The sequence below is a fragment of the Amblyraja radiata genome, chromosome 3 (assembly GCF_010909765.2).
Source record: "Amblyraja radiata isolate CabotCenter1 chromosome 3, sAmbRad1.1.pri, whole genome shotgun sequence".
NCBI lineage: Eukaryota > Metazoa > Chordata > Chondrichthyes > Rajiformes > Rajidae > Amblyraja > Amblyraja radiata.
The window spans coordinates 11,635,728-11,649,785 of NC_045958.1; the positions used below are offsets into that span (position 1 = coordinate 11,635,728).

A 14,058-nucleotide genomic window follows, 5' to 3' on the forward strand; every position below is an offset into this window, starting at 1 on the left:
CTCTCTCTGCTCATTGTGTAAAACTGCAATGATTGAGCTGCATTTCGGGTAAACTGCATTTCAGTATTTAATCAGAATTATTTCCATATACCTGTATATATATTCATGTCAGCATGCTGATGAAAATATTTGAACTCAAATGCATGACATAATTCAGCAGTGGTTCGCAGGCTCCCAAAATTATACAACATTCCTCAGCCATAACCTTGCCACAACACACAACCACTTTCCTTTGGAGAGGAGGCAAAATGTATAAGTATTTGGTCTGAGCCAATCATACACAACTTCTTACATTCTTTACAGTAGAAACATGATAGTAGATCATTTATCTGTTTTCTCAGATACAGTTAGTGCATGGGAAACAACTAAACAGAAGTCTGAGAAAATATTCAAGTAAAAGGAAGTTTAATATTTCAAGAAACAAAATTTAGTTTTTAGTTTTAGAGATAGAGCACGGGAACAGGCCCATCGAGTTCGCACCGACCAGCGATCCCCGCACATTAACACTATGCTAACACCTACACACTCTAGGGGCAATTTACACTTATACCAAGCCAATTAACCTACAAACCTGTACGTCTTTGGAGTGTGGGAGGAAACTGACAAAACCCACGCAGCTCACGGGGTGAACGTACAAACTCCGTATAGACAACACCCGTAGTCGGGATCGAACCCAGGTCTCTGGCGCTGCAAGCGCTGTAACGCTGCAAGGCAGCAACTCTGTGAAACTGTACCGCCCTAAAATGACATACTCGTTTTTTTTTAAAGATGTTATTTTGTTCATTTATGGGTAATCTCTTTCAGCAAATACCTGGCCACGTACTATTCATTGGCCCAGCGAAGATGATTATGTTTGAGGAAGGATGTTCTGACCTAAATCAGCCACATGACACAACCACAGTTTCAATCTCAGAATTGGACAACCGAGCCATCGCAGCCCTCACAGGATAGAAAACTCCAGATTTATACGTTCTGGATAACAAAAAAAATCTCTATTGTGAATCGCCAACTCCTTTATGACACTGTCTTTGGTTCAAGAGGCTAAAGGGCCTGTCCCACGAGCATGCGACTACATGCGGCAAGCGTGACCTAACGTGGTCGCTTGAGCCGTACGGCCTCGCGGGGCCGGTCCTACTTCGATCGCCGGAGCCGTATGGAGTTGTGCGGAGCTGGTCCCGACATCGCCCGGGGCTCCGAAAAACTGACAGTGTTCAAAAATCCCGCGCGGCAACGGCCTGCCGGCCCGCAGCCGCCTCGACGCCGTACGCACCGCCTCGACGCCGTATGCACCGCCTCGACGGGCATACACAGCGTCTCGACGCCGTACGCAGCATCTTGACGCCGTACGTCACGCGCGAACTTCCCGGGGACTTCGCTCGAACTTCACGTCAATCATTCGACCTCCGCTCGGCCCCCGCTTCCGGTTTGGTCGCGCTTGCCGCATGCATTTGCATGCTGGTGGGACCGGCCCTTTACAGGGATCACTCGACCTCCGCGCGACCTCCGCGCGGCCCCCGCTTCCGGTTAGGTTGCGCTTGCCGCATGCAGTCGCATGCTCGTGGGACAGGCCCTTTAGAACTGTGTTTGAGGGTAAGTGTTGAGACATTGTCTTAAGAAGCTTCGATAAGAATACTGAGTGAAATGTGATGGCAAGGTAAAATAAGTTTTTTTTAATGACTCTTCTTTGGTCTAAGTGCCATAGGGATGACAATTAGGGGACTGGTGTGCTCCGCCCGCAGGATGTGGGAAGTCAGGGAAAATTGCAGTGTCCCTTAAGACTACACCTGTGGGAAGTGCGCAAAGCTGCAGCTAGTGACTGACCACGTGAGGGAACTGGATCGTCTGGGAGACTGAAAGCTTCATAGATGGAGTTCCCCTACACCATTTTGGATACAGTTCTGGAGGATGATTGTTCAGAGGAGAGCAGCTACTGCAGTCAGGTGTATGGCACCAGGCGCGGCTTTGACGGGCAGGGTGAAATCAGACTGCGCTATAGTGATAGGAGCCTTATTAGTTGGGGACATACAGGAGATTGAGTGGCAGCCAATGGAACTACAGGATGGTGTGTTGCCTCCCTGGTGCCTGGGTCAGGATGTCTCATAGCGACTGGCGAACACAGGCAGCTCGGATCAAGTGTATCCCTGGAGGAGAACACTGGATGGAGGAGCACACATAAGAAGGATCACAGGAGGGCATAAAAGGAACACGAGATAGCTCTGGCAAATAAGATTAAGGAGAACCCAAAGAGATGTTATGCCTATTAAGAGGAAAAAGGGAAAAAGCCCAAAGAGCACATACCTGCACCTCCTCCAACCTCATCTATTGCATCCGCTGCTCTAGGTGTCAGCTGCTCTACATCGGTGAGACCAAGCGTAGACCTCCGCTCGGTTCGCAATAACCAACCTGATCTCCCGGTGGCTCAGCACTTCAACTCCCCCTCCCATTCCGAATCCGACATTTCTGTCTTGGGTTTCCTCCATGGCCAGAGTGAGGCCCACTGTAAATTGGAGGAGCAGCACCTCATATTTCGCTTGGGCAGTTTACACCCCAGCAGTATAAACATTGACCTCCAATTTCAAGTAGTCCCTGCTTTCTCCTCCCCTTCCCAGCTCTCCCTCAGCCCACTGTCTCCATCTCATCCTTTCTTCTTCCACCTCAACCCCCCCCCCCACCCTCACATCAGTCTGAAGAAGGGTCTCGACCCGAAACATTGCCTATTTCCTGCGCTCCATAGATGCTGCCTCACCCGTTGAGTTTCTCCAGCATTTTTGTCTACCTAAAGAGCCTTTCACTTGGTTGATGGTTCTCCAGCAGCAATTGGGGCCCTTCTCTAAGTGTATACCTGGGAACAGCTTGTAAATCAGGGAGTCCTCTTACAGAGGACTGTGTACAATGTATCATGACAAGGATCCTCGTATACTTGCAAGACACTCTTAGCAAATCCACAGTCAACAAAGAGAGAGAGTTAAGGGCCTGTCCCACTTAAGCGATTTTTTAGGCAACTGCCAGCGACTGTCATAGTTGTAGCGGGTCGCCGAAAAAACGGTGACTGGACCCCCCTACAACGTCTACAACAAGCTACAACAACCTACCACCTAGTCGACGTCAAGTTACGGCAAGCTAATGACAACCGGAGACCCGATCGTCGCGAAATTCGGATGTCAGCCTACGACAACACCTATAATAATAATAATAATAATAATAATAATAATAATAATAATAATATATTTTATTGTCATTGCACATCAGTGCATCGAGATTTGGTATGCAGCTTCCAACTGATGTCAAAAAAATAAAAAATAAATAAACTGGGAGACAGTCCAGGTGGGATGGGGGGCACTCAGCAGGGTCGGTTCAGAGCCGCTATAGCTCTGGGAATGAAGCTGTTTCTGAGTCTGGAGGTTCAGGCGTAGAAGGCCTTGTAACGTCTGCCGGAGGGAAGTAGTTCGAACAGTCCATTACAAGGGTGTGAGGAGTCTTTATGGATGCTGACGGCCTTCCTGAGGCACCGTGTGTGGTAGATGCCCTCCAAGGCTGGTAGGGGTGTCCCAATAATTCTCTGCGCTCTGTGGACGACGCGCTGAAGAGCTCTCCTCTCCGCCTCCGTGCAGCTGAGATACCACACAGAGATGCCATACGTTAATATGCTCTCTGTGGTGCAGCGGTAGAACGTTGTCAGCAGCTGTTGGGGCAGACCAGTCTTTTTTAATGTCCTCAGGAAGAACAGTCATTGCTGTGCCTTCTTGACCAGCGCAGCGGTGTTGGTGGACCATGTGAGGTCCTCTGAAATGTGAGTGCCCAGAAACTTAAAGCTGGACACTCTCTCCACACTGTCCCCGTAGATGGAGATTGGGGCGTATTCTCCATTATGTGTCCTCCTGAGGTCAATAATCAGCTCCCTGGTCTTGGAGGTGTTTAGTGACAAGTTGTTACATGCGCACCGGTCCGCCAGGTTCTGCACCTCCGCTCTGTAGTTTGTTTAATCACCGTCGGTGATCAGCCCAATCACTGTTGTGTCGTCTGCAAACTTCACGATGGTGTTGGTGTCGAATGCAGGAACACAGTCGTGAGTGAAGAGGGAGTAGAGCATGGGGCTTAGTACACAGCTCAGGGTGATAGTGGAGGACAGGTGCGGGCCCAGTCTCACTGCCTGCGGTCGCTCCGTCAGAAAGTTCAGGATCCAATCGCTTATCAGCGAGCTGAGGCCTAGCTGGTGGAGTTTGGTGGTGAGCTTGGTGGGGATGACCGTATTGAATGCAGAGCTATAGTCAATGAAGAGCATCCTTACGTGCGTGCCCTGTCTATCCAGGTCAGTCAGGACAGTGTGAAGAGCCAGAGAGATGGCATCCTCTGTCGATCTATTTGCCCTGTATGCAAATTGATGAGAGTCCAGTGAGGCAGGGATGCTGGATTTGATGTGGGAGAGGACCAGCCTTTCGAAGCACTTCATTGGGATTGGAGTTAGGGCAACCGGGCGGTAGTCGTTCAGGTTGGTGACTTTAGACTTTTTCGGTACCAGCACTATGGTAGCTGTTTTCAGGCACTTGGGGACCGTTGCCAGAGATAGAGACAGATTAAAGATTCTCGTGAATACCTCCGCCAGCTGTACAGCACAGTCCTTTAGTACCCTTCCCTGGACTCCATCCGGGCCTGCAGCCTTGCGTGGATTGATCCTATGCAGAGCGCACTGTACCTCCTGAGTGCTCAGTGTTAAGGCCTGTCCCTCCGCTATGGCCGGGGTTATTCCACTCCTGGTGGTGTTGCCAGTTTCGAAGCGGGCAAAGAAGGTGTTTAGTTCGTTGGCCAGTGCGATATCACCGTGGGGGCAGGCGGGGCTGCTCTTGTAGTCAGTGATGTCCCTGACACCCTGCCACATGCTTCTGGTGTCCGCGGTATTGAAGTAGTCTTCCACCCTTTGCCTGTGGATGTCTTTGCCCTTCTTTATACCTCTGTTCAGGTTCGACCTGGCCGCACTGTAGGCAGAAGTGTCCCTGGATTTAAGGGCATTGTTGCGTGCCCTTAGCAGATCCTGAACCTCCTTGTTCATCCAGGGTTTCCGGTTTGGGAACATCTTTATTTGCTTGTCCACTGTGACAGTCTTCACACAGCAGTTGATGTAGGAGAGCACAGTGGATGTTTACTCCTCCACGTCTACCTCTATACCACTGGTAGGCTGTTGTGCAAACAGGTCCCAGTCGGTGCGGTCAAAGCAGTCCTATGAGTCCTGTGAATCCTATGACAACCTACAACAACTGAAGTCAACTTACGTCCACCCGTGACAAGTTACAACAAGTACGATCCTGTCGGTGACAACTGAAGACAACTGAAGACAACTCACGTCATCCAGTTTTCCTATAAAAGGGGTTGTAGGGTGGGGTTTCCAATCATTCTGCATCATGACTGCCATGGAGCAACATCAGTGGGCATTGCTCTCACAAGAAGAAGAAGCCCTGCTTCTTACAGCAGCCCTCACACTTAAAGATCAGCAAAAGAATGGGAAAGAAGAAGCCCAAGAAGAGGACTGTGTTGTTGAAGCCCTTGTCCCTGAAGAGACTCAGGTTGGGCCAGTATGACAACCAGATGACTGTGCTCCAGCAAGAAGATGTGGCTGCCTTCAGTAAACGCCACTAGGCTTCCCCCCTGAGCTATTTCAGGAGCTGAAGACATGGTAGGACCCTCTCCAGGAGAAAAAGGAGACCTTCATGAGGAAGCCACTAGAACAAGGCCTGCACTTAGCCATCACCCTCCACTACCTGGCATCAGGAGACTCCTACAAGTACCTCTTATGTCTCGTAACACCATCAGCAAGGTTGTCCGAGACCAAGGTTGTCACAGCAAGGCCTGTGAGGCCATCATCAATGCGTATGAAGATGAAGTCATGGGTTGCCCTGGTACATCAGATGAGCCACCTCCTGGTTCTCCTCCTCGGTCTCCTCAGTCTCCACCTGCCTGGTGGGTGGGGATAGGGGTTGGGCCTTGCCTTGGGCTGCCGCTTCCTTCTCCTTGTAACCATGTTGCACTATCCAATGTCCAATGCACATTGTCCACACACTATAGTCGCCTGACCACATGGAGCGTTTCCCACAGAGGCGCCATTGTCGTAGCCTAGCATAGCTGGTCGCGTCAACTGTCGCCGATGGTCGCCAGCTGTTGTAGGTTGTCATAGGTTAGGTTAGGTAAGGGGGAGGTACAGCGAGACCTGGGCGTCCTTATACACCGGTCGCTAAAAGTTGGCGTGCAGGTACAGCAGGCAGTGAAGAAAGCTAATGGAATGTTGGCCTTCATAACAAGAGAATTTCAGTATAGGAGTAAAGAGGTTCTTCTGCAGTTGTATAGGGCTCTGGTGAGACCACATCTGGAGTATTGTGTACAGTTTTAGTCTCCTAATTTGAGCAAGGACATCCTTCTGATTGAGGCAGTGCAGCGTACGTTCATGAGTTTGATCCCTGGGATGGCGGGACTGTCATATGAGGAAAGATTGAAAAGACTAGGCTTGTATTCACTGGAGTTTAGAAGGCCAAGGGGGGATCTTATAGAAACATAAAAAATTATAAAAGGACTGGACAAGCTAGATGCAGGAAAAATGTTCCCAATGTTGGGCGAGTCCAGAACCAGGGGCCACAGTCTTAGCATAAAGAGGAGGTCATTTAAGACTGAGGTGAGAAAAAACTTTTTCACCCAGAGAGTTGTGAATTTATGGAATTCCCTGCCACAGATGGCAGTGGAGGCCAAATCACTGGATGGATTTAAGAGAGAGTTAGATAGAGCTCTAGGGGCTAGTGGAGTCAAGAGATATGGGGAGAAGGCAGGCACGGGTTATTGATAGGGGACGATCAGCCATGATCACAATGAATGGCGGTGCTGGCTCGAAGGGCCGAATGGCCTCCTCCTGCACCTATTTTCTATGTTTCTAGGTTGTTGTAGCTTGTCGTCGGTATGGTCATATATTGCCGTAGATTGTTGCCGATATAGGCGTAGATGGACTTCAATCATTGTGACTGGCTGTTGTAGCTTGACTTCTGGGACTTTTGTGGACTTGGGTTTTTCTAATGCCTGTCGCTACTTGACTTCTCTTGACGCCGGTACCTGTCGTCGGTTGACGTAGGTTGACGTAGGCGGTCGCCAATGAAATTCACCGGAGTCAGCACCGGCGATAACCTACATCACCTGGCGACAACCTATGACAGCACCTACGTCAGGAGAAGTCAAGCTACGCTAATTGGTGTCAAACCCACTGTCGCTGACTGTCGTAGAAATGTTTTGAACATTTTAAATATTCAGTGGCGTCCAGAAAGACGCTATGGCTCTTTGGGCGACCGAGGAGACCACTCACAACAATACAGGCGACACTCCGGCGACCATGTGGCACCAGCCTAGTCGCCTAAAAATCGCCAAAGTGGGACAGGTCCTAGAGCTCTTAAGGAAAGCGGAGTCAGGGGATATGGGGAGAAGGCAGGAATGAGGTACTGATTGTGGATGACCTGCCATGATCATACTGAATGGCGGTGCTGGCTCGAAGGGCTGAATGGCCTACTCCTGCACCTATTATCTATTGTCTATTGTCTATCCCATTTTTGTTAAGTGACTTTTGCAAAAACAATAAACGTTGAAGAACTGAACTTCTGTGAAGGTGCTGAGGAAAATTATTGCAATTGATGCCATCGAAACAAGGAATAGCAAATTCTAGTTTACCAATAAAAGACACAAAATGCTGGAGGAACCCAGTAGGTCAGGCAGAAGCCTGGAGAGTCAAGGGGTAGGTATGAGGTGGTGTCTGAGAGCTGTAGTCTGAAGAAAGATCCCAACCCCAAATGTCACCTATCCATGTTCTCCAAGGATGCTGCCTGACCCATTGAGTTACTCATGCATTGTGTGTCTATCATTTCTTAACAGGTTGAAACACCTTCCCACAAGAATTAATGTAACTTTCTATTTTAATAAAATATCATGAAGGATTTTGATGAGAAATTGATTGGTTTTGGAGATAATAATTGTGCAAATAATTGTGGATTCTTATTTTCCTCATGCATCATTTTATATAATTGTTTAGTATATCTTTGTATTTTAGCAACATTAAACATAGATTTTTACTGATTTGTTTTTTTACATTAACCACCCTCACTGATATTCTCTTAATTTATTATACTACCAAAATAAGCGTAAAATGTCAATGAAGATATAATGTGGCTAACAAATATGGTAATACATACATATCTTGTCATTATACTACGCCGTTCTTCATCGTTCATTGTGCTGAGCTTGGACTCATTGCGTGGAGATGTAGCAGTCAGAGTAACCAGTAGTACTATATGACCTTTTCCTTCTGAGAGGGCAAGGTCCAGTTTGTGTGTATGTTCCACACTTAGGCCTGATAAGTCAATTTGACACCTGCAAATAAAGTGTAAAATAATCAAATGTCCACCCATAATACTTGACCGTGGGGGAGAAATACTCAGTTAAATTGTTGTATTTCCTTTTTTTAAATTTTTTTATATTTTTATTAGAAACAAACATATTATGGTAAAATATAATTACATATTATAGTAAAAACTTTTCATGTATATCAATCATACATTATTAAAATTTTCAATTGTGGATTGATTCTGCTTCTAGTTTTTTTTATATAGATAGTAAATAAGAAAGAAAGAGAGAGAGAAAAAAAAAAGAATTGTGAATGTCAAAAAAGAAAAAAGAGTGGAATGAATTACTAATAATACGACATTCGGAGATAGGTTCGTATATTATAAAATATAACTTTTCATCTAGTCCTGAGTTCAAGCTTCAGTTAGGTTTCCGTGCCGAGCCAATCTATCCCTTCAAATAGTTAATGAATGGAAACCATATTTTAACAAAAAGTTCTTGTTTGTCCATTAAGACAAGTCTAATTCTTTCCAGATGTAGGGTCTCCGACATTTCCATAATCCACATTTTAATTGTGGGGGTTATAGGACCTTTCCAAAATTTTTTTATTAATTTTTTCCCAGTTATTATACTGTAGTCGAGGAAGTTTCTTTGGCTTGTTGTGATTGTTAAACTTTGTTCTGATACTCCAAGTATTATTAGTTTAGAGTCTGGATCCAATTTAGTAATAACAACTTCAGAAATTATTCCAAAAATGTCAATCCAGAAGTTTTAAATTTTTGTACAATTTGCAAAAGTTTGTGTTAAATTGGCTTCTAAGTGCAGACATTTATCACAGATAGGAGAAATGTGTGGGAAAATTCTATTTAGTTTTATTTTGGAGTAATGTAATCTGTGTAAAACGTTGAATTGTATTAAAGCATGTCTGGCATTTAACGAGCATTGATGTATATATTGCAGACTTTCGTCCCAAATATCTTTCTTTGTCCTTTACTTGTCCAAAATTGGGCAAGTAGTAGATAAACCTGGAATAAAATAAAAGCTATAAATACCAGCAGATCAGGCAGCGACCTTGGAGAGAGAAAGGAACAACAATAAGATTGTAGGTCCATAACTTTATCAAAGTGTATTGAACAGAATTTGTTACTCTTTCTTTCCCCAGAGATGCTATCTAATTTACTGACAATTTCCTACATTTTCTATTTTTAGTTCCTACTTTCAGCACATATCAGTGTGAAATCTTTGGATTCAGGCACTTTCAACAGAGGTGAGCCAAATCTAAGCCATACATGATATCTTCAAATGGTTGTAGTATTATAAGGAGAGAAGACACGAAAATCAAAACCATGAATCCGAACACATTCAGCCATGAGTCATAATGGTTTAAAATGGGGACATTTTGAACAATTCAGAATTTATGGAAAACTATAAATATTTTTTATATACACACATTTGTGAATCACAATAATTTTACCCAAAGCCAGTAAATCGATGATAATGGAAAACTCTAAATATTGGTGGTGACAGACGATAGTCTGGCAAAAATGATACATTGTTTCTGTCGTATATCATTGTAATAGTGTCTTACTGCAAGATACATATGCTATTAAAAATCATCTTGATCACAGAAAATTGCCTTGTATGTTTTGATAACAAAAGCACCCATATAGATCAAATATTCAATGGCGAAGCCAAACCATTTACGTAAATCACAAGCATCGTGTAAGGTTTTATATTACATATATCTTGGATTGCTTGGAAGGTGTTTTGGAGTTTCAGGGCAACAGAATTAAATTTCCTTTGCATCTGTCATTTCATTTTGTTACAACGGAGCTGTTTATCACAACCAAAATGAGACTCTATGGATTATTGGCAGCAAATCACCACAAAAAAATAATAAAGGGCCAGCTGTCTGATCAATAATGCATGGCACACTGGAATGGATGCTCCAAGTTAGGGTTTAATTATTCTGTTTGCCAGATCAAAGTCCAAGTTCAGTGAAATGTTACAATATGAAGTGAAGTCTATGAAAGTGCACCCAAAAAGTAAGCAGAAACAGTGAAGATGGTTCTGTTTAATCATTTCACTAATATTGAGCAATTGGACACAAGTGCCAAACCATCGGACATGAATACCTAAATAAAACTCTAAAGACCTCAAAATGCAAGGTGGAAGTAGAGTTGGAGGGGATGGTGGGGTTATGATAGGGAGTGAGGCAGGGGGCGCAACTGGATGCCTCTGTTTTTTGTTGAGTCCAAAAACAATTGTCACATGAGTTGAATGCCATTGAGGGCCTCATAAATCCAAGACATACTCAAACTATCAAAGTCAAAGTAGCCTTTATTGTCATTCAGACCTTTCGGTCTGAACGAAATTCCGTTGCCTTGCAGTCATACATATAATAAAAATGACAAAAACACACAATAAACACAGATTTAACATCCACCACTGTGAGTTCACCAGGCACCTCCTCACTGTGATGGAAGGCAAAAATCTTAAAATCCTTGTCTCTTCCCTCCTTGTTCTCCCTCTGCGCCGAGGCGATCCAGGCCTCCGATGTTGTGACCCCACTGGGTGATGGTAAGTCAGTCTGAATCCAAGTGCCGCAAACGGGCCGGTTCAAACTCCGTGGCCCAGGGCGGTCGAAGCTGCTGAAGCTGCCGCCCTCCAGTCCAGCGGACGAAGCTGTTACTGTGGGAGCTCCGTAAAAACAGGTCACCAACCTGTGACCTGCGACCTCCCGACAATGTCGTCCACTGGGCCCACGGCCGACTTCCTTCGAATGCGTGTATATTTGCTCCCTTACATTTTTATCCAAATTCACACTTCATGGAGTCAGAGCTGCTGGCATGTTTTCTGTGGTACACTTCAAGGTAACTTCAAATGCAAACTACAAGATGACCACTTATATTTTTGATGGCCAATTCATGGACAGAGATACATCAAAGAAATAGGCCCTTCCGCTCACTTGATCCATGCCAGTTCTCAATTACTCAAGTCCCCTCAGAAACTACTTCTCATCCAGATACACAAGCAGCAACTTACATTGGCCAACTACCCTGTTAATTCACACATCTTTAGGGTTTGGGAAGGACCAAGAGCATTCAGGGGAAATTTCAGCTCCTAAAATCAGGATTGAATGTGGATTTCTGCCGTTGTAAGGCAGAGGCCATTTCAGAAATGTTTAAAACATAAATCGCTAATTTTCTTTATCCAGATGGATACAGCAGCACCGTTTCCTGGTGAGTATAGAGCTAGGACATACATAGGGACTAAATTATATTGAATTAAGCAAATATATAGAGAGAAATAATGAAAAAAAATAGCAAATAACTTTGCTAAACAAACCTTTTAAATTATGGTTAATGATTGAGGCACATCAGGTATGCTAGTTACAGATGGCATAGAGCTGTGGGGCCAGATATATTGTATATCTGGTCATTCACACAATATTCCATGACTTCACTGGCAAGTCTTGGTGGGGTGGGGTTAGGAACAAGGAGTCAGATGTAGTAGGTTGATCTGACTCACAGATTTCAACTAGTTGGCAGTTCACTACAGAACTGTTGAATAACCCTCAGTGTGATCTGTCGCAGTAATTAATTCTGGAATAAAGGGGATGCACTATGTTAATCTTTCAGTTAAAAAATGTCTGAGTGTGTAAAAAAAAAGGAAATTATTGCAGACACTGGAAATGAGGAACAGGAAACAGAAAACACGAGAAATACATGGAAAGCGATGTAGAGTTGATGTTTCAGGTTCACAGCTTTTCATCAGAACCTCATTTCTCTCTCCACCAATGTTGAGTATCTCCAGAATTTTCTCCTGCCGTAACTTCGAGTGTTAACCAATTTCCTACTCGAGAAATTTATTTATTTTATAACAAAAACCACCATTTGAAGATGAAAGGGATTATATTATTCAATAATAATTTGTTAATGTTTCCACGCCACAGATTTTTTCCATACTGGCTCTCCCTTAAACACGTGACAATATTAACCCCACAGTTGATGTTAGATTGGAACACCTGCCTTTTATTAAAACAATGTTTGTTTCTGTTCCATTTTCAATACATTGCTTTGGTGATTTTCCTTATAATATAGTGCATGTATCTCAGATGCCAACTACTTGAGCTTTGCTCTTATCTTTTGGATCATCTTTGAAGCAAGTTGATTAAATCATAACATAATCATAACATCTATATATTTGCCTTGTTAATAAAAATAAAGTCTTAGGACCACACAAGACCATACTTTAAAAGCTCAAATGTTTTATCAGTCATATATATATATATAGATATATATATATAACTTGGACATAAACGTAGTGATTGGTTAGTAATAGCCTTGTCCCACGGTACGAGTTCATTCCAAGAGCTCTCCCGAGTTTAAAAAAAATCAAACTCGTGGTAAGCACAGAGAATGAACGTAGCGGGTACGTCGGAGCTCGGGGACGTCTCTTAGCGGCTCGTAACGCTAACGGCAGGTACTCGGGAAGACTCGCTAACGGCAGGTAAGCACGGGAAAACTCGTTAAGATTTTTCACCATGATGAAAAATGTCCACGAGAGCCCCGAGTACCGACGAGTGGCCATTACCGTAAATCTCCGATTTCGAATCAGGGCAAACTCGGGAGAGCTCTTGGAATGAACTTGTACTGTGGGACAGGGCTTTAAGTTTGGAGAAGATACCAAGGCTGCTGGGGTCCCGGATTGTGAAGAAGGCTGTTAAAGTATACAGTAGGGAACAGATAAGCCACAGACATAGGTGGAGAAATGACAGATGGAATTTAATCCAACCAAGTGCGAGGTGTACTTTGGGACGTCAAATTAGATTTTTTGTTTTAGTTTAGAGATGCAGCGTGGAATCCGGTCCTTTGGCCCACCTATTCTGCGCCGACTAACAATCACCCATACACTAATTTAATCCTCCACCCTACGCAAAATTTACAGAAGCCAATTACCCAACAAACTTGCATGACCTTGGAATGTGGGAAGAACCAAAGCACAAGGAAAAGACCCACGAGTTCACGGGGAGAACATACAAACTCAGTACAGGTCAGGATAAAACCCGGGTCTCTAGCGCTGAAAGGAAGCAACTCTACTGCTGCATCACTGTGCAGCACAATGTAATTTCAGATCCTGCTATTTTCTATATTGCATTCTCTCTATGTGAGTGTACACCAGACTTTTTCGTACCTTCACAGGGTATTTAACCACGCTCAAAATAGAATTTAATCGTAGTCATACCATTTTATAAAAATCAATAGAAAAGTGGGGATAGTAACTATGTGGTTGATAGATCATGATGAGTGCATGGAACACGCTGCCTGGGGTGGTGGTTAAGGCAGATATGATTGTGACATCATGGAGACTTTTAGATAGGAATATGGATATGCAGAGAATGGAAGGAGAATGGATTATATGCAGGTAGGGAAGTGTTGCCCTTGGCATCAGGTTCAGCACAGACATTGTGGCCAAAGGGCCTGATCTTGCCCTACCATGTTCTATTTTCTATTCTAGCTTTTAAGAGTGCAACATGGCTGATTACAAGCACATGATTTGTTAATACTGAAAGGCTGATCAACCTTGACTGGAGAGGGTTTCTGTGATGTGGAAGACATCCTGCCTGGTTCCTGTGCCAAAGGGGACGCGCCCCAGCTTCTCCAATGACTACAGACCGGTGGCGCTGACTTTGCA

The 14,058-nt window shown here is 44.4% G+C and overlaps 1 protein-coding gene across 2 annotated transcripts in view; it reads right to left on the reverse strand.

Annotated features, from left to right (window-relative positions):
• mctp1 (multiple C2 and transmembrane domain containing 1) overlaps positions 1-14,058 on the reverse strand; it is a 408,806-nt gene that overhangs the window by 209,044 nt on the left and 185,704 nt on the right. For both annotated transcript variants that reach the window (XM_033017292.1, XM_033017293.1), the window contains one exon: positions 8,211-8,388. In XM_033017292.1, coding sequence (XP_032873183.1) covers positions 8,211-8,388 — 178 coding nt within the window. The remainder of the gene's footprint in view (positions 1-8,210; positions 8,389-14,058) is intronic.